A 20,513-nucleotide genomic window follows, 5' to 3' on the forward strand; every position below is an offset into this window, starting at 1 on the left:
CGATGGGCGGCCTCCCTCCTTAACGGGGCACCCCTCCGCCCGGGCAAACCGGGAGCGCGCGCTGCGGAGCGCCGGGGCGGAGGCGAGGCGGCGAGCACGCGCAGGCCGGGCCCGGCCGGCCTCTCTCCTCTCAGTCGCTGCGTCATCGGCCATGGCGGCGGCGGCGGCCTCGCAACGGGACCCTGCCGGGGACTGGCAGGACTTCTCGGGCTTCCAGCCCCCGGCCGAGGAGAGCGGCTGCCCAGAGGCCCCGGCGGCGTGTCGGGAAGGCGGCTCTTGGGGCGGCGGCGGAGGAGGCAACGACCTGGCGGCCCAGCTGCCGCTCTGCTTCCAGGCGCCGCCGCCGCCGAGCTGCGCCGAAGGGGAAGCGCGGGTCCCGCCGCGGCCTCTCAGCGACCAGAGCGCGCTGCACCAAGACGAGTGAGTGGCCGGGCCGGGGACCCTTCCGGGGGGTGTGTGTGCGTGACGGGCCCGCCCCCCGGCCGGTGTGGCCTTTTCGGGACGGGGTGCATAGTTTGGCGGGCAAATATTAACGCCCTGGGGGAGCGTAGGGCCTGAGAGGCTTCTCCCGGCGAAGAGCTGGCGGTTGGGGATGAAGGGGCTGCTGGGAGCGCAGAATCGCCCCCTCGAGGAGGCGGGAGCGAGCTGCGCCGCCCTCTGCATTCCCCAGCACGGCGCGGTCCCCGAGGCCCTTGAGGAAGACGTCGGAATGCAACACTAGGGTTGCTTGGGCGGCGTTCGGCGAGCTCGGCCTTTTGCTCGTGGGGGGGGGGGGGTTGCTCGGAAGCTCAGAGCTGTTTCCTGTAGGTATCGTGCCAGCTTGCGCCTGCCAAGGGTTGGACTAGATGACCCGCGGGGGGTCCCTACCAACGCTGCCATTCTATGAAGCTTCATTAGTACGTCAGGATTCGGCCACGCGGGCAAGCTTTTTTCTAGTCCCCCAGAACCGGCTTAGAGCGGGGACTTCTCTGTCTGGTGAAAGGAGAATTATCTGTGCGCAGAAAACTGCCCTTTGATTTATTTAAGGAGAGGCCCTTTACAAAACCGTCCAGACGTGTTGGTTCTGCACCTTTACTCGCTGCATTCAATTGGGCTTATTCCTGGTCAAACGATTGCAGCCTCAGGCATGGGAAGCTTCCATACACAGACATGATTTGTTGCTTCTAAACCATAATATTTGAGAAGCAGCTTGTCAGTGTTCTTAAAACCTCTTGCTCACTAGGGGTTTCTCTTTAAAGTCTGTGGAACTTTGACTTCGTCCTTTTATGTTGTTTGCTTCTTAGCAAGCACAAGTTTGTCATCTGCTCTGATTTGTTCTCCAATACAGTTAATCCTCTCAGATTAGATTCTATGTTTATAAACACATATTCTCTGGGTTGCCCCAAAAGCAATAAGCCTTTGAGGAATATTCTTCAGAGCCCTGTGAACCCAGACAACACATTCCAGTTACTAGAGACAATAAACATGTCAGCTATTTGTGTTGCTGACTTGCTGGTGAGCTTCCCAGAGAAATATGATTTGACCACTGTTACAGACAAGAGTACTGGACTAGATACAGTCTAACCGAGCAAGGCAATTGTTAGATTCTTGCCTCTGTGCATGCAAAGCTAATTGCTTCTGTTATTCACGTATCCACAGTGAGGGGGGGGAACTATTTGATCCCCTGCTAAATTTACCCGTTTGCCCTCTGACAAAGAAATGCAGTGAAGATACCAGGTAGCCTGACATCTGGCTGGTTGATAGGGGATCAAATACTTATTTCACTCATTATAATGAACACCAATCTCTGACTTTTGTCTTCTGGGTTTCTGGGGGTTTTCCTGTTCTTCTTCTTCTTCTGTCTCTCACAGCTACAATAAACCTACCATTAAAATTATGGACTGGCCATTTCTTCATCAGGAGGCAAACTGGCAAATTTAGCAGGGGATCAAATACTCCCCCCCAGTATGTTATTACCTTAAAAGTATTCACTCCATCCCAGCAAGGCAAATCCACATGCAGAAGCAAGTATACTTCCATGGACACATAGGCATTACAAATGTGCATCATGTAATCCATCTGGGTCCCATTGAACTGGCTGGATATAGCTTTTTATTTACCTAAGGGCGGAGGGTAGGAATGAGTATTACCATCTGGGGCATAGCTTATTGCACACAAGGAAGGATGGATTAGGGCCATCCCATCTTAGTTGAGAGATTCATTTTTATTGTTATGTATGTAGTTCCAAAATGTTTGATTTTGGAACCACTGTGGGATTCACCTGGTTAATGCATTTTTAAAACTACAGTGTTGCTCAGTTTATTTGTCAAATTTAATATAGTAGTTGCTGTATAGCTTGAAGGCTAAAATATAATTTATCCCCCCCCCCCTCAGGATTTGGAATGCTCTGACAGATAATTATGGTAATGTAATGCCAGTTGACTGGAAGTCTTCACACACCAGAGCACTGCATTTGCCAACACTGAATCTTTCTGAAAAGGGAGTAAGTACACACCTGCAATACTTTCTGAACAGCTTTCTCTTGAATGCTTGATGCTGTGGCACATAACCACAATGTTGTTGCATCATTTGTCAAATGAAGGAACTTTCGACATAAAATTCTCAACATTCTGTTTCCATCTTGAGGCTGCCTCTTAAAAAATATATCTGCCAAATTTCTATGAATAGAAATGAGAGTCAACGTATTTACCTCTTTGCCTTGGCCTTTTGACACTTGAGTTGTGTATTTTCAGCACCCACCCTATTTTTTGTGACTGCGGATGAACAGTGGGTAATAAATGAAAGTAATAATATTTAACATTCCTTTCACTCTTATAGTTGCAGTTGTGTGCAGACTTTTATGCAATGTTATGTAAGTTCTGTTTAAGTTAGTGGCTGCTTGTTTATATTTGTTCATCGCTTTTCTGAAAAATCTTAAAGCGACTTACAACATATTAAAATACTGAACCGTGTATGTACCGATGCACATAAACCATACCTTATTTAGTGTATATCCAAATCAGAAAATGACTTCTTTGGTTACAGCTAAAAGCAATTTTGCCTCTAATTTTGGGCTAAAGTTCTGACCTAGTTGTTTTGTTTCCACTGCTTAGCAGTGCAATCCTATGCATGTTTACTGAAAAGTAAGTTCCATGGAGTTGTGGGGCTCTGAGGTCAGTGGGTTTAGGATTGCCTTTGGTTTAAAATGATTACATATTTCTTGGAAGGATTTAGGATCCAAAAACAATAGTTGGGATTTGGCACATAATGTCTTGATGCTTTTAATAATAATTTTCTTACTCTTCTTTTTGTTATTTAGGTTAATGACAACATGAACCTTGACTTATCAGATGATGAAGAGTTGAGAGAGCAACTAGACATGCATTCTATTATAGTTTCTTGCATCAATGAAGAACCGCTCTTCACAGCTGAGCAGGTAAAGAACGGAAAGCACCCATGCAGCTTTGATAACAGCACCTTGTTATTAAGCTTCTTATCTCTCTAATGGAAGAAATACTAAATACACTTGGAGACAAACTATAGGAATGCAGGAATGTAACCCAAAGTCCAGCCTTTGCTATCATATTGTAATTTTGTTTGGATTTACAGGTATGCTTCCTTCTCATAAAAAGACACAAATGAAATATCAGGAGAAGATTTGCCTCATATGACAATATTTTCTATTGAAGGAAAATGCTTAGAAAGTTATCGTTAAGTTTTGAAAATCAGCCCTGAATGTTACGTTGTGTCTTTGATTTTCCATAACTCTGTGTTTGTGTGTTTACTTTGAAAGGTGATTGAAGAAATAGAGGAAATGATGCAGGAATCTCCAGATCCAGATGATGAAGAAACACCAACCCAGTCAGACCGCCTGTCCTTACTGTCCCAGGAAATTCAAACGCTTAAGAGATCTAGTACAAACCACAATTATGAAGAACGTAAGGAATCCTTCTGCTGTATTTTGCATTTGATTTCCTCTTCTTACAAACTTTTCAATGTTTGAAAGAGCATTTCACTTCTATACACACAGTTAGGCATGATTTTCATTAGATGCCTTGATTGGATGATTTGTCTGAAGAGGTCAGAACAGTAAGTCATATGAAGCCCAAGGAGTTGTTTCTGATCTGTCAAAATAAAACATTTTCCAGAACACTTTCCTGCATTTTGTCAGGATTCTTTTTGCTTTTTTTGGAACTTGCCTGATTATGGAATAGTTTGCAATGAGCTGGGATTCTTCTGAAGACCTTTATGCTCCAGTGTACTGCAATGTCATCTTCACATAACAAGGTTTTGTCTGTAAAGGCTAATGCCTGCATGGCACTGATCTCCATCTGGATATAATAAATATTGTAAGAAAACTTTTAAAAGCAAATACCGGTTTGTGTAACATACAGAAGTTTGCCTCATATACCCAAAAGTGATATCCCCCCCCCAAGTATTTTCCAGTATAGAATGATGAACACCTGATTTACTATGTTTCAATTTATGATGTTTGCCTATCATTCTCTTGGTAGTTTTGCTGTAATGTTGTCCACAGATAAGGCCAAGTGGAAGTGGAAGCAGACTATATTCGGTGATGCACATGTCTGTATTTCTCTGGAGAAATACAGTCTTGAGGAATTTTAGTTATCCAGGATAACTAAACGTTTTTCTGCCCCATCCTGATAGGAGGCTTTCTCCTCCTATAAGCAGCTGTTGAGTAGGACAGATGTACACATTGTCCTTAAAACTGGTGACACCTCTTGAAAATAGCATTTCAATTCTTCTGGTCAATAGTCAGGGATGATGCAAGTAGCCCAACAACACTTGGAAGGTGATATGCACCATCACATGTGAAGTGAGTTGCAGTTGCAGAAGAGTGTTTCATCATAAGTTCATAGATTTGGCAGCTGTTGCTCTTTGGGTGCATTTGTTATGAACAAAGTATTGGATTTATGGTGCTTTTGATATGTATGCATTATTATACGCAACCTAATTTTTTGTTCTGTTTGGAAAACAGGTGTGAAAAATCTATCTGCGACAGAATTAAATGATCTGTTAGAAGAGATTGAGACAGCCATCAAGGACTACTCTGAGGAGCTAGTACAGCAGTTGGCACGACGAGACGAGCTGGAATTTGAGAAGGAAGTAAAGAACAGCTTCATCTCTGTCCTTATTGAAGTACAAAACAAACAAAGAGAACAGAAGGAAATGGCAAAGAAGAAAAAGAAACTGAAAAATGGCAGTCCTCAGAATGGCAAGCAAGAGAGGAGTCATATGCCTGGAACAGTAAGAACACTGTCCTTTGTGTCTGTAGATATAAACCAAATTAGAATTTTAACTCTAGTTGATCACTTTCTTTCTATCTATCTACGTCTTACTTCTTAAAGTATATACAGCTCCTGTCTTTCTGGTTGCCATTATTGGGGAATCTCATAGCTTCTGATTAGCAACTATGACTTCATCAAACTGTAACAGTTATACATTTACAGTGGGCTCTATTCAACATAGTGCTAATCCTTGCAATAGTACAATTTAGTAAAATACTTTGAGAAGTTGTACTCCTTATGGATAAACACTGCACTTACTATGTTTTAGGGAATGCGTACTGTACATGCTTTGTTTTACCTGCTTGAGCAACTTGTAAGGAGTAAAGAGGAATGATACTGCCCTGGAAATTCAGAAAATGATGGAAACCTTTCAGTCTAAAATCTAGAAATCCGAAGTACAGAGGTCTTGGTAGTAATTTTTCATTAGAGTGATTACAGAAATGGAATAGAAGTGAAGTTGTGCATAAGGATGCAGAACTGTTGACAGATTTCAGTAACTGTCATTGCAATAGCATACATACCCTTTGTCATACAAAGTTTTCCACATACCCCATCTCCTTTCATTAGCCTTCTTTTTTCTCAATTCTTTATGTCTTCTGTGTCCTGCTCAAGCCTCTGCCTCCTCCAGTTGCTCAGGGATCACACGTTATTTTGCCAGTGTTGTCATCAGCATGTAGAGGCCCCTCAAAACCCTTTTCCAGGTACACTACGACTTAAAGATGCGGGAGTACTTACCACATACAGGGCATCCTCTTAATGTCAGGGACTTTGGGGGACCAGAAAGATCCTGCCACAGATTTTCGTAAGATCTGTGCTTAGTAGGATTGTGCTATAGTGTCAAGTAAGCTTTGCCTCAAGGCATTATACCTTCATTAAAAAAATTTAAAAAGCTAGGGAGTAAGTGCTTAATGAAAGATATTTATGAAGGACTTCATGTATAAATAATAGTGCCATAAAAAGGACAGAGCACTTTTAATAGTAAATGCATAAATAACAGCATTGATAGGCTCTGCATTGGCCAGGAGATTGGTTAGTCATAAGCTTTGTTAATTTTAGGAGGAATAGGAACATGTACCATAAGTGACTGTCATTTTAAAGGTCAGTCTGCTCCAGAGAGAAGTATACAGATGCTCAAACATCATGCGCTGGAGCATCAAGGAGTTTCTAGTTGAACCCTAGTGATGCGTCCGAGGCACAGTCTTTTTCGCTACCTTGGTTCACATGTATCATGTGTACCATTTATGTGTGATGCAATCTGCATGTCTTTTTACTTGAGTACAGTATCCAGGTTCAAAAAGTGGCCCTAATCGCAAGTGGTACCAAGGATGAGAAAGGTTCTGGCATTGCACAGGGCCTTGCGGCCTGCTTATCTTTGAGAGGGGCTTGAGGAGATACAGGAAGACAGCCGGGAGCTGCCCCTAAATGCTACTCTCCCTTTTGCAACCTCTTTATATGCTCTTTGTAGGAAAAAGGTTTGTTGGTATGCAACTCCTCTTTCTGCTCCCCTCCTCAGCCAAGGCAAGAGTAGTTTTGAGAGGGGTGCTCTTTGCATTAGAAGGATTTCCGGCTGCAGTCTCTGCAAAAGGTGCTGGAACTAAAAATGCTGTACGAGATGGAGAACATCTGGTATACAAAACAATTGGGTTTGGAACGGGGGGGGGGGATGGGACTTTTTCAGCCTGAGGGCCACATTCCATTAGAGGGTGGAGCTGGAGGTGAAACTATTAATATAAATGTTATATTTGTATAGAAAGGTAGTTTTTAATCACATTTGCATACCCCTCCCTATCCTCCATTAGGACAAGCAGGAGGTATTATCAGTGCTCAAGTGCACATTTCAGCCAGGCAAAAAACACATGGGGTGCAAAGCAGGGCCAGTGAGTGGTGTGGCCTAGGGAAAGTGCCAGGTGCCAAACAGAGAGACCTGGAGGACTGCGTTTGGCCCCCAAGCCTGAGATTCCCCACCTGTGGGTCGTAAAATAGAAACTAAGCTGATGTGTTAACCAAAATCAATGGTCCTTGTGCACCTGCACATTTTTGGGATGCGTGAGAATAACGCCTTACATTCAAAGCAGTCAAAGCAGATGGCTGGTTTTATTCATGTTGTAATCTTTAATTACGTTTTTGTGTCAGTGGGGAGATCAGAACAGAGAAAGGTAGAATACATACCTGTGACTGCCACTGTCATCAAACCATGTTAGGGGATACACATGCAGACCTTACCCAGTACCAATCTCCCCATGTACATTCACATGTGCTGTACACACAGCATCCTTTTAAATGCAAAGGATCCAGTCAAGAAGGTGACTTACCAGTGGGACTTGTTTTTATGCGTGACATACCCTTTGGAACAACTAAGTATAAGTTTTTTTATATCTTAGGTTTTAGGTGTTCTTCTTTATTCTACATGTTGCATATTAATTTAATGGTTGGTGTGAATAAAGTAAAAGACTAGCTTCTATAGCAAGGGTGAGGAACTGGATCCAGCCAGAGGGTCGGATCCAGAAGTAGTGAACCCTCCACAGGTTAGTTTGACAGGTGGGCAAACATCAGGCGTCTGAAGCTTTAGGCTGTGGCTTGCAAACAAGTCTGTTTTATGACATTTAGCATCTCACATAAGTCATGTAGAAAACACTTTGGTATCAGGCCTGTGTTTATAAAATTGTACTGATGGTCCTATTTCTAAATTCTATAGTTTTCTTTTGCTAAAGAACTAAATATTGAAAAAGTAAGTTTTTCTCCGCTTAAACTGCAGTTGCATTTATTCATTCCTAACAGCTTGTCTCTGTCATTTACCTTGCTTGCATCTTTAGTAAATCCTAACTAATAGCTTTTAAATTTTTCTGTTCTCCCTTCCCTTTTCCCTCCTGCCATGTTCTTGCTCCCTATAGCGGTTCAGCATGGAAGGGATCTCAAATGTTATTCAGAATGGCTTCCGTCAAACGTTTGGAAACTCGGGTGGAGAAAAACAGGTGCTGGGCTATCCTCTGACGCTTTGTTTTTTTCCTTGTGCTATCCTTTCTGTCTTTATATAAATCAAGGCCTTAAAAAGCTGGCAGCGGTAGTATTTTCAGACTACAAGTGATCACCAGAGGGGGAGGGGATATTAGCATGCTTACTCGCGTCTTCTCTGCCTTCAAGGCTATGATTTGTTTGCAAAGGTTTTCTTTCCTCGGTAGTTAAAGAGCAGACAAGCCTTGATATGCACAGAAAAATTGCAGCAAATGAACAATTTCCCTCTAGGGTTCATTTAACCTCTGAAAATAAAATATAGGCATCAGCATAATACATACTTGGAATGAACTGCATGCATAAGAAATCAGCAGTAGAAGGTCATGTCAGCTTAAATACTTCAGCACAAGAAGAAAGAAATGCACGAAAATAGTATATGGTAAATAAGTCTAGCAACTTCCAATATGTTTAAAGCCTCTTTATTGTGGATTCTAAAACATCACGTGTTTCCTTGGACAATTTTTTATTTCATTTTAAGCAAATATATGTGTAATCCACAATCCAAAGGGATATTAAATGCCATAAATACTTTTTTCTCCAAACAATTTATTATTATTATTATTATTATTATTATTATTATTATTATTATTATTATTTATTTATATCCCAATGTCAGATTGCTAGACTGTATTATAGTATTGAAAAGGTATGTCTATTCAACCTTACAATAATGAGGGTGGACTAGATGACCCTAGGGGTACCTTCTAACTCTACAGTTATGTAGTTCTATTGAAGAAGTGTGTATATAGAGTAGTGATCAAAAACTGTCGATGTATAGTATTGACACAAATGACTAGGTGTGTATGTGATTTTGGCTGGCTTTTATGATCAGGCATATTTGTTTTAGATCAGACCCACAGCTAGTGCTGCTATGCAAATTTTCATGAGGATCAAATTGCTTAAAAGACAAGACACACAATTTTTTTTACTAAACACACTCTCATTTTAAAAATCTCAGATAGAGCATGTACTTCTATATTTGTACAGGCTTTAAATAAAGGTAGAAAAAACAATTCTGAGACAGATGGCATAAGACAAGGTAACTTCCTATGTATGCATTTCATAGTCTGTGGTTATCTTTTTAACAATATTAAAATCATTGGACAGCTTCTCTTTGCAGTTAGCACCACTTGTCACTACTCACGCCAAAGTTTATGCTAATAGGATTTGGAGAGGGTAAAATCTAATTTTGACCAGCCCTCATCTTGGAGAGTCCTGAAGAGAGGCTGGGAACATTAGGGTTGAGAACTCTTTAAATCCCGGGTCCCTAAAGAATATGGAAGGTAGAAGAGCAGTGATAAAAACAAGGTTGAAGGTTCAATCCCTGGATGGGACAGCTGCATAGAATCATAGAGTTGGAAGGGAACCTGAGGATCATCTAGTCCAACCCCTGCAATGTCTGAGCACACAGCTGTCCCTTACGGGGATCGAACCCGCAACCTTGTTATCTACCACACTTTAATCAACTGAGCTGGATGGCCCTCAGAGGCCCTTCCAACTATAATTCTATTGGGTCAGCCTGGATAGCTCAGTTGGTTAGAGTGGTTTGCAATCTAAGTCCAGAAGGCGGCCATGGAGCTAAAATGAATGAGCTGGGGTCTTTTGGACTGCTGTGTATGTTGTCAGTGTCCCCAGTGGAGCCCATTCCAAGCAGTCCCTGCCAGTGCTTCCATGGTAGTCCTTTTACTAGACAAATACAATCCATTTGCACACTGAGCTCCTGCAGATGCCTAGATCTCTGTTCAACTTGGTGCTTGCAAATTAAGCCCTTCTGTTGAAATAAATGCCCAACTTATTGGCAGAGAACTCTGTGGCTGCAAAAGCCCATGTACTACTTATCAGTCTCTGAACTGGAGCAAAGTTTGTATCAACTTTTGGTGTGGGCAGAGTTTTGAAAGGAGGGGCTGTGTGACATTTGCTGAGCACGGTTTGGGGTCTCCAATATTGTTTGCTGTCAGAACCTTCAACATTGTTTTAGAAGCTCATCATAAGGTATGTGTACTATGTACATTAATTTGACACCACTTCTGTAGTTTGCAAAATAGGTATTTTACTCGTTTGATAGCTCTCTATCCCAAATACAGAGATGCTAATATGCATATTTCTTTTTCTGGAATTTTAAAATGCATAATGCTTCTTTTCATACTAAGGTATTCTGCCTCAGGCAGCAGCTTCTCAGTCATTTAGCCTGCAGTCCTGAACACACTTACAGGGGAATAAGTGGTTGAACATAGCAGGACTTTCATATAGCTCAGTCAGTAGAGCATGAAACTCTTAATCTCAGAGTTATGGGTTTGAGCCCCACATTGGGCAAAAGAGTCCTGCATTGCAGGGGGTTGGAGTAGATGACCCTCGTGCTGTGATTCTGTGAATAAACTTGTATAGGGTTATGCTATTTATTCTTACCATGGGGGGGATACTCTGCGTATGTTGCCATAGGTTAACAAGTCAATTGGTTTCAATGGTTGAAAGAGTTTTAAAATGTTATTTGCATGGGTACAGCTCTGCATTTGCCTTGTGACCTATTGGCAAGGAAGGCTTCTTTATTTCAGAAATCCCCAAGAGTTCAGTTTTGGGTTTGAGAGTCTACAAATTCCCCCCAATGAATGCCAAATTTGAAATTATGGAGCAAAAAAATATTGCCAGTAAAGGCTTCAAAAGAAACATGTTCAGTTTTCTGAAATCTGTATATTTATTCAAACCAATTTGAACTACATTCAGATGTGGATAATGTAAGCCCATGTATTGGGAACAAATGTGTTTAAAGTTGAAATACATAATTGGAAAGACTTGAGTAGTGGGCGGGTGTCTACCATAAAACATTACTGTTACTACTGCTACTATTTTCCATTACTATTATTACTACTACACACTTCTGTGTGGCAATAATAAAACATGCCACCAAAGGAAAAATGCTGAAGAACTAGAGACAGAATGCTGATTGAAAGCACCTTGCTTCTTCAGCAGCACAAAGTAGCTGCAGTGGAAAAGAATATCTAGCTTCAGAGAATATCTAGTTTTCCAAGCAAAATGGGCTATGTCCACAAAGTGAAAGCAAATAAGGGTTGTTCAGTACAGTTGGGCAGCTCAGCTCCCTGGGCCGTTACGTTGCCACTGCCACTGAGTAAGCCTGCAAGCAAGTGCATAGGGGAAGCTAGCACACAACCTTTCCTGGCAACAGTTGGGGGACCTGGGCCTGCCAGAATGCGATTCCACTCATCCAGATATATTTGGGTGTGTTCCTTGGTCCGGATGCTGGTCAGTTGGTTACACTGACTCATTTCACAATTCATGCAGCAAGTCATTCCATGGAGTCATCTCCCAACACACACACACACACACACACACACACACACACACTTACATATAGTATATCCATGATGAAAAAATTGAGCAGACAATTCCTGAACAAATATAGTAACTATTCTTTATTATTGGCATTTAAAAGATCTGTGGGTTTACATTTGGTTATCCAGGTTATCAAATGCAAAAATAAAATGTTGTGTGTACTATCCCGTTATAACTTCCTTACAGTACAGAAAATCTCTAAAAGGAAGAGTTTGGCTGACTACAATGTGTCGTATCCAACAGTGTCCATTGGCATAAGGAATCCATCAGAAGAATGAGAGAGCAAAACAATTTTCAGCATTTTGTCTGCATCAAATCTGCTTTGCGGAATCATCAGAAATGGTTTCTGTCCTCATTCTGCAAACGGATTCTTTCCATCAGTAAGGGAATGGACACCCTTGGATACTACCTTGTAAACAGTATTCTGGAATTTAAGATCAATTTTGACACACTGTATTAACACACATCATTTTGTTGCTTTCTAGAATATATTTGAATTGGCTTCAGTGTGTTTAGATAGAATTTAACAGATCTGGTTTGTACATAATGAGATATATTTATCGTATGACTGTAAGTTGCTGGAAGTTGTGCCCAGAATCACTGATGCTATTTAGTAATCCTTGCATTCATTTGACAGTACCTGACAACAGTTATTCCTTATGAGAAGAAAAGTGGACCTCCATCAGTTGAAGATCTCCAAACATTAACAAAAAGTAAGTATATAACAGTGACTACTTTCAAAAGTCAAATTCTAGATTATTTTCTCAGGTGTCCGGAAGAGTCAGTGGTGTTGCACATCTCCCAGTGTATCATTGGAGGAAAATTGCATTAGAAGGCCAAGCAAGCATTTTATGTTCTAAACTCTGAAATAACTCAAAAATGCTTGGAGTTGATCAGTGGCCATATGCTTGTTCATGTTATCCAGAGAGGCCATTAACTGCCCCATGGCAGAGAGATCAAATGAAGACTTAAAAGGTTGTACCCTTCCTGCATCTTTTGGTGAAATCAGTGTTATTCCCCAGCTCAGATATGCATTAATATTCTGAAACTGGTAGAACTAACTTCTACTGTTTATCTTTAATCAGCCAGGAAGTTCAGGTACATAATACAATTAGCCAAATTTCTTCAGGTTCGCTGTCTGCATCCAAGGTAGCAGTAACTTCCAAGCAAATAGTTGTCCAATTCTCCTGAAACATTTCTTTTCCAGATTGTTTTTCCGTATCAAGTACTTGGCAAGAGTCACAGCCATATTAATGAAGAACTATCCCTTTCTCCATTCATAAACATTTCAGAGGAAGCACTGTCTAAAGAGTTAACGGTATTGTTTTCCACTGACTAGCTGCAACTTGATTCTTGACTCAGTAACAGACTTCCTGACTCTCCCTGCTAACACTGTGTGGCAGGCCTCAAAACATTTATTTAGAGCACTAGACCCTCAGCTGTTGATATACAAATATTTCAGAACAAAACAGTAAATGTGCTACAATCAAGTATAATTCTACATATTTACTCTTAAATATTAAGGAGGTTGGGGTGTGTTCTTCATAAAAGTTGCCCATTATTTGACTCCTCTGTCTAGTGAGCTTTTAATTATATAATGATTGGTTTTAAAAAAAGAAATCAGAGAGGCTGGCTGATGCCAACACTTGAGTTGTAAACTTCCCACAAGAGAAATTTTTGTTCCCTGTACATTTTTGTATACAATTTAAGAAAGTCACCTTTTTGGAAATTCATTAGCGGCAATTTGCATTATCAAAGAATCGGTGTCCCTATTTGTAAATAGTCCACATACTGTAAACAGCAGGCTTTTTGCCATTATTGGACAGTCTGAATACAGTGGTACCTCTGGTTACATACTCAATTCGTTCCGGATGTCCGTTCTTAACCTGAAACTGTTCTTAACCTGAAGCACCACTTTGGCTAACAGGGCCTCCCACTGCTGCCGCGCCACGCCGCAGCCGCACGATTTCTGTACTCATCCTGAAGCAAAGTTCTTAACCCGAGGTACTATTTCTGAATCTGTAACCTGAAGTGTATGTAACCCGAAGTACCACTGTAGATTGTATAGAATGCTTTAACAGAGTAACTGTGCTTAGATTCAGAATGCTATATTATGTTTAAAGTTTTGGAATTCATTCAAAAACACTTTCAAAGGCTTATGTCTTAACCAAGTGTTTTTTTTAATCTTCCAAATTCTTAAACACATTTTTGCATTCGTCACACCACACAAATGCTTCTGACTCTTCGAGCAGCTTCCCAATTGCAGCTTGCCTTCTTGGAAATTGGAGGCACTTGCCTATCCAAGTTCTTACTGCATTTGCAGTGGGTTCAGTGTTCCATAGGCATGAATTAAAACCCTGTAGGCATGAATGTCTTTTACATTCCAAGAGTTCTTTCTTAAAAAGTAAGTGGTGGTTTGAGCAACCAAAGCGGATAATGGCTACTTTTGTAGAAGGATCTTAGGAACCAACTTTTTAGCACCACATATAAATCCTTCTTATTCTTTTATGAAGGCACTAAAGGATTAATTACAGGTATTAATCTGTTTGTTTGTTTTTCAAGTGAAGCTTCTAGAAACTGACAAAAGGTTGTGTTTGATCTCAACACATTGAATTTTATATTTTAGTAAAGTGAAAACATGTCCCATGTCCATAAAGTTCCATTTAGATAGCTTTTCTTCTACGGTAGATTCTCATCTCTCCCTCTCCAGCAGAAAATCCAGATACGGCATTGAACATTGATTCACATATATTGATTCAAAAGGGAAATAGTAAAATTATCCTTGCCACTTGGCAGGTTGATACAAGTGGCCAGTTTACCAAATTACCAGCATCTGTTGGTTTCTAGACCTGTTGTGGGAAGGGGTTGCTTTGAATGCACTTAAGAAATAATTATTTGGGTGCCTTGAGGACAAAGCAGCCATGAAGTGAGCTATCTACCACTTGCTGACCATGGAGTGCAACGCTAAAGACTCTAGCTTCCAATACTGCAGCTGGGCACCCCTGCCCTTGTACCATGAGAACTTGGGGGACATTTGTGGGGTGCCCAGGCAAGTAGTGCTATCATGGAAAATGAACCCTATTATTACAGATTAATAGAACAGTCCACTTTGTTGGGGAGACATACATTTGATTAAAGCTATGGTTGTTTAATATTCTTATCCATGGTTGACTTGGATGAAAGTAGGGGGGCGAAATAATGTGCACAATAACCTTCAATACAGTTGCTCTAATGAGGGGTTTCTAAACAGTTGTCAGTGCACTTCTTTTAGGTAGTCGACGACATGCCTGTAAAAATACAGTTAAAATCACACCTTATCTAGCACAGTGCATTACAACAGGCAGAAAAATCATTAAATGGTCTGCCAAGACCCTCGGCAATTTTCCAGTAGTTTGTGTGAAAAGGGTTTGGGAAGAACTGCTCTAAATGCCATGTTTATATTGACTAAGTTGGTGCTTCTTCCACTGATCATCTTCTCCACATTTTACAGTTCTTCATGCCATGAAAGAAGACAGTGAGAAAGTGCCAAGCTTATTAACAGACTACATTTTGAAGGGTGAGCTAGTCTTGCATCTTTTTTAAAAAAAAAATGTTAATTTTTAGAGTATGAAATATTTCTACATTTCAAGGCTTTTATCCATTCAGGCTTTTGGCCAATAATTTTATAAAGCCATTTCACTACTAGTTTTAACTGCGGTCTGCAGTATGTTACAGTGTTTTGAAAACTTGTTTTATGTAATATAATTATTGTGAGCTGCCCTGGGGTCCCTTTGGAGAGGAAGGGTGTGAGTTGTGAATTTGAAATAGTAAATAAATCAAAACACTCTGCTGGCTTCACGAATGGAGTAGGTGAAGACACATAGATGGGGAGAGCTCTGGGATGTGGAGATTAAACATTGGGTGCAGAGACTTAAAAGTCATTTGTCTGTGCTTTGGAAATGGTTCAAAGGGCAACGCTTCCTCACACCAGTATTTTATAGGCGTTGTAAACAACTTGCCACATGGAAAAGCTGCTCTCATGAAATATGCCAGCACTAAAAGCTATGTTGCTCATGTCTTAATGAGACCCATGCAATGTTTGAGGTTCTAGAGAATTATTACATATTCCTCATTAACTGTTTACCTGGTATTCTTATAGAAGCTGTGAGAAAAGCAGTGTTCTGTTCTACCTGTGCAGTGTTTCAAAGGGGTATTTTAAACTCTCCACCTTGTGTGTGTTTAATTTGTGTGATGGTATTAATTTGTGTGTGGGGCTGGCCACCAAGCACATAAAGTGGCAATCACACAAGTTAAATGTGTGCAAGTTATGAGTCGACTGTAAAGAAATCTTTCCGTAGTATGAGGATTTTTTAGAAAAGGATTTCAAAGGTTAGGGTGATAACTTGCAGCTGAATAAAAAACAACAATCCATTAAGTTGGTTTTTAGAAAATCCATTTTGTCTTTATCATTTGACTTGTCGAAAAAAAGCAAGTACAGTGGTGCCTCGCAAGACGAAATGAATTCGTTCCGCAAGTTTTGTCGCCTTGCGATTTTTTTCGTCTTGCGAAGCACGGTGTCGGAAAAGTTTTGGAAAAGCTTCAAAAATCACCAAAGTCTTCAAAAACCTAAAAAAAGGCTATGAGTTGCTCCTCGAAGTCAAGTCGCAACTGTATTAATGGTGTTAAGAAAAAGGAAACAAACTTGCAAGATGTTTACATCTTGCAAAGCAAGCCCATAGGGAAAATCGTCTTGCGAAGCAGCTCAAAAAACAAAAAACCCTTTCGTCTTGCGAGTTTTCCGTCTTGCGAGGCATTCGTCTTGCAAGGTACCACTGTACAACAATGTAATGCTGTTCACATACCTTGTGCAATACTGCTGCAAAATACTTTTGTGTCAGTTCAATGTAGCAGTAAGAGTATAGGATTTGCATTTGTGCCTGTTGGAATTCAAGGTGTGAGTCCTAGAAATGAGCTTTATTCTAGGCTTTGGAAAATTCATTGGGCACTGCAGATATGCAAATAGCATAAATAGGATAGGGGATAAAAAATATCTCCTCATACACTTTTTAGAAACTATAATATTTCTTTTACGTGTGATATTTACTTGGAGTGACATATCAGTACAAATATGTCTAACAAACCAAACAAAACTCTAACCAAATATATTTCTTTCAAACCAGCAATGTCCCACATTAGTAAGGCACAAAATATAACCTAAAGACCTATATAAAAACAGTTCTCATATCTAGTAGTAACTCCTGTTGCAGGCATCTGAAATGAAACTTTTTATACCTTCTTAAACCAATTGCCCATGCAGTCTGGTGCTGCCAATAAAGCAGAATTTTGAAGAGAGAAACTTTTCACCCGATGCAATGCTTAAGGCTAATCAAATGGAATACAAAAAATACTTTTAACCCCTTGCTGGTGTAAAGGTTCCTGAACCTAAATAAGTAGGCAGTGGAATGAAAACCAATGGCAAAAAGCAGCAGCAGAGGAACAGCAAAGAAAATTGCTTAAAGCTCTGGCATGCAACAGGGTTGGGAAGGGAAAGGGTTACACCCCTCTTCTCCCATGTCAAGCTTTGTGTAAAATGTGTTGAACATTTGCAAGAGGGAGAAATTGTTCACCTTCCTGGTTGAGTATCTTTTGCAGATTCGACCAAGAATCTCATTAGGTTGACTTAAGGGTGGAAGAGAACTTGACACACGAGAACGTTTGTGCGCTATCAAAGAAAATATATATATATTTGGTGTGGTTTTGAGCTTTGGGGTTTTGTTTCCAACCTTTTGAATTAAAATGGGATTTTAACACTACTTTTATAGTTTATTACCTGCAGGGTAAAGATTTTCTTAATAAAAAACTGTTTTCAAATTAGCACAAATTGTTCATGATACTAAAGAAATATGTACTTTTTCCTCTTTTGATAACCTTAAACCTTACTTCTTCATTTGCTTTTGTGTTGTGCTAGCATTGGTTTGAAAGCTGGATTGCTCTGAGGTTTGTGTCTTTTAGCTCTGAAGCAGGAATGAGGAATATGTAAAGGACATGTCTTGACTCCCGCTGTAATCTATCAGTGGAGAGAGTACACTTGGCATCCGAGTTGTTCTTTCATTGTTGCTGCATGGAGTATCTCAGAGATCTGCTAGATATCCAGTACAATTACTTTTTAAAAAAAATATTCTGTGTCACCTAAGACATGACCTTCTATTTAACTCATTTCTGTAAGTAATTAGTTGATGGTAGTGTGTGTTCCTTTATGGATTTGTTTTGTTTGTGTGATGGGGAATGAGGTCCATATTCATTATGCATAGCAATTGCTTCCTGTGAATTTGGTAATGCTTTTAGAATAGAGATCTCAGCATTCTAGTTTTATTAGCTCATATCTGACACTGTTTTGGGATGAGCCAATCCAAAAATACCTATATGCATATCTTTATTCTTTTCCAGTTTTGTGCCCTACATGAAGAGAGCTGTGTTTGGTGAACGGCAGCCAGGCTAATTCCTGTGACAAAGGTTTTTCAAAGCCTTTCAGTTTGGCCCTGTGCTCTCATGTATTTACTATTTTCATTGCCTGCTTGGACTTTTGAATCCTGGTGTGAGTCCTCCAGAGTATGTAGAATTCATCCATTATTTTTTTTCACTCGTGTGATGTATTTGAGCAGAGAACAAATGCTGTACAGTTTTATCCACATGCATTGTTTTGGCTTTTTAAACAGTATTTTTTACAAACACATGGCATGTAATTATCCTCCACAACAATCTGAGTCTGTGGAAGAACAAGAAACCTTAGTGTAAATAAAAACCTATTACATTAAACAGAACTTTAATAATAACTGCAATAGGTTATTGCATTAAATGTGTAAAATGGCTGAAAAGCTGAACCTGCACTGCAAAATTTGACTGAAGTTCTTCATTGGAGACTCTAGAATAGTGATATGGGAACTAGCACTGAACTTTTTTTTTATGTAAGAGTTAAAAAGAAGTATTGTTGTGTTTAGTGTTACTGTTTACCGCTTCTCATCAATTTTTCAGCACTCTACAGAAGTAAAAAGAGGTAGGGTATCATTTTTCCATTACTGGTTGGCTCGCTTAATGAGATTACAATTCACCAGGAAGTTATTCTCCGCAATTCCCACGGAAATGAATGGGATATGTGAAAGACCACAGTCAGCCTTGCATGGGAAATCTTCCTGATTGATTTGTTTCAAATTATTGTCCCATTAATATTGTGCTCAGTATTTTAATTATTTAAATGAATGTAGTTGAATATGGATATCTTGCTGCTATTGTGCTTTTTAGTCCACATGTTAAATGTTTGGTCATAGTATAACATTTTATATGCTGCAGTATATTAATGAACATTTTTAAAAAGACACTGTTGTCCTGTTGTTATTTGATTTTATTTATGTATCGCAGCACAATGTCTGCCCACTGCACTTCTTTTGCTTATGGTGCATAACATACTAACTCCTCTCAAAGGTGGGACTTTGGCAATAACAACAAAATAGAAGTCTCACCAAGTTTTCAAGTGTCTCAGCAGCTACAAACGATCCTTAAAACTGCAGACAGGAAAGAGCAATAGCTTAAAAGATGAATGTGCTAAAAAACTGGCTGTAAAAAAGCATTCACTTCAGGATTGTGCAACTTGCTGCAGCCTTCCATTTCCTGAAATGTCAAGAATGTGACCCAATACACAAGTTATCTGCTGGTGTCTCTAATACTAGAACAGAAAGTTACCCTGTTCCTAGGAACACCTATGCAGGTTCAATCTTTCCTCCTTTATCAAATGTAGCCACATCACAGCAGCTCTGGTTAGAAGTAAAGTAAGAAATATAGTCTGAGGGTAGGCAGAAGGAAATTCTTTTTATCAAGGGTATCCTGTCTTTATGGACTTCTCCTAATCTCAGATTCATTTTGCAGCTGAGAAGATTTCACGTTATCTCTGTCTGAGCAGGAAGTTATGACTTTTCCTCTGGGATGCTAATCTCACCACAGCGATACGTCCAGATCAAATTGCCTCCATGCACAGGATATTTCATGACAGCCGGAAATAGCAGCTAGTTGAGGGGGTAGCAGCTTGCGTGCTTAGCAACAGTGTTTGTGACGGATTTTAACCTGCGCTTTCCAAGATCTGACTTTCAGTTTATTTATAGATGTGGTATACCTGGGCACAAACCATCTGGTAAGTTTTCATATACCCCCCTGAAGTAACGAAAATTAATTCAGGGTGCATTTCCCATCCCCCTCCTCAGTGTGGCTCCATTGTGTACGGTGATTTTGGTGCAGAAAATAATAATACTGAAGCCCTGTCCATTGCATATTAAGCATATCTACGATATGACATGTTACAGAGGCCAATGGCTGCTTGCCAGCAAAGCTGGTTTGGAAAGCGACTAACTGATTACTAGATGTAGAGTGCTGCATTGTTTTCTAAAAAGTCAAATCATTAGGTCAAGGACCATAAAACAATAATGACACAGTATTAACAGAGGAAACAATGAACAATGGACTGTTTAAAGCAATTAAACCAGTAGAACAAAAATAGACATGGATTGATATAGTTATAATTGTCATTATAATTAGCACTAGTAGGGATTTCCCCCCTAAATTATCTTGCTAAATTTGTGTGTGCTTTTAGTTTAAGGTTTTGTTTAGTATCTGAGAAAATCATAGATGCAGCTTCTTATAAATCCCAAAAAGTTTGTCCCTTTTCACCTAAAAGATGGAGGTGACTTTGCTTAAGGTTGCAAATTCACATAGTATGAGGTACCAGTATCTGCAATTAGAGACTTCTCTTTTTCTCATCACTATTTTGTATACAGAATTTTTGCTGCTAATCTTATATTAATTGGTGGTGTCTGTCCTGTATTTTGATGTGTTGTACTT

At 40.1% G+C, this 20,513-nt stretch overlaps 1 protein-coding gene across 3 annotated transcripts; it reads left to right on the forward strand.

Annotated features, from left to right (window-relative positions):
* Nucleotides 1–96: 96 nt before the first annotated feature.
* On the forward strand, nt 97–19,000 carry FEZ2 (fasciculation and elongation protein zeta 2). Of its 3 annotated transcripts, XM_081188130.1 has the most exons (10): nt 97–420; nt 2,374–2,482; nt 3,299–3,415; nt 3,773–3,917; nt 4,979–5,247; nt 8,180–8,260; nt 12,286–12,361; nt 15,139–15,204; nt 17,596–17,624; nt 18,075–19,000. In XM_081188130.1, the coding sequence occupies exons 1-9, from the start codon at nt 152–154 to the stop codon at nt 17,604–17,606; spliced, it is 1,143 nt and encodes a 380-aa protein (XP_081044256.1). In that variant the 5' UTR covers nt 97–151; the 3' UTR covers nt 17,607–17,624; nt 18,075–19,000. The 3 variants fall into 3 exon arrangements, with proteins under 3 accessions (XP_081044256.1, XP_081044255.1, XP_081044257.1); XM_081188129.1 differs by lacking the exon at nt 17,596–17,624 and having other exon boundaries at nt 98–420; XM_081188131.1 differs by lacking the exons at nt 8,180–8,260; nt 17,596–17,624 and having other exon boundaries at nt 99–420.
* The last annotated feature ends 1,513 nt before the right edge of the window (nt 19,001–20,513 follow it).

This window comes from Podarcis bocagei (assembly GCF_964188305.1).
Source record: "Podarcis bocagei genome assembly, chromosome: 3".
NCBI classification, from domain to species: domain Eukaryota; kingdom Metazoa; phylum Chordata; class Lepidosauria; order Squamata; family Lacertidae; genus Podarcis; species Podarcis bocagei.

Excerpts from the sequence above, each read along its gene's own strand:
- FEZ2 (XM_081188129.1), top strand. The coding sequence starts at position 152 with ATGGCGGCGGCGGCGGCCTCGCAACGGGACCCTGCCGGGGACTGGCAG. Across the intron at positions 421-2,373 it reads AGCGCGCTGCACCAAGACGA|GATTTGGAATGCTCTGACAG; the intron begins GTGAGTGGCCGG and ends CCCCCCCCTCAG. Across the intron at positions 2,483-3,298 it reads TGAATCTTTCTGAAAAGGGA|GTTAATGACAACATGAACCT; the intron begins GTAAGTACACAC and ends TTTGTTATTTAG.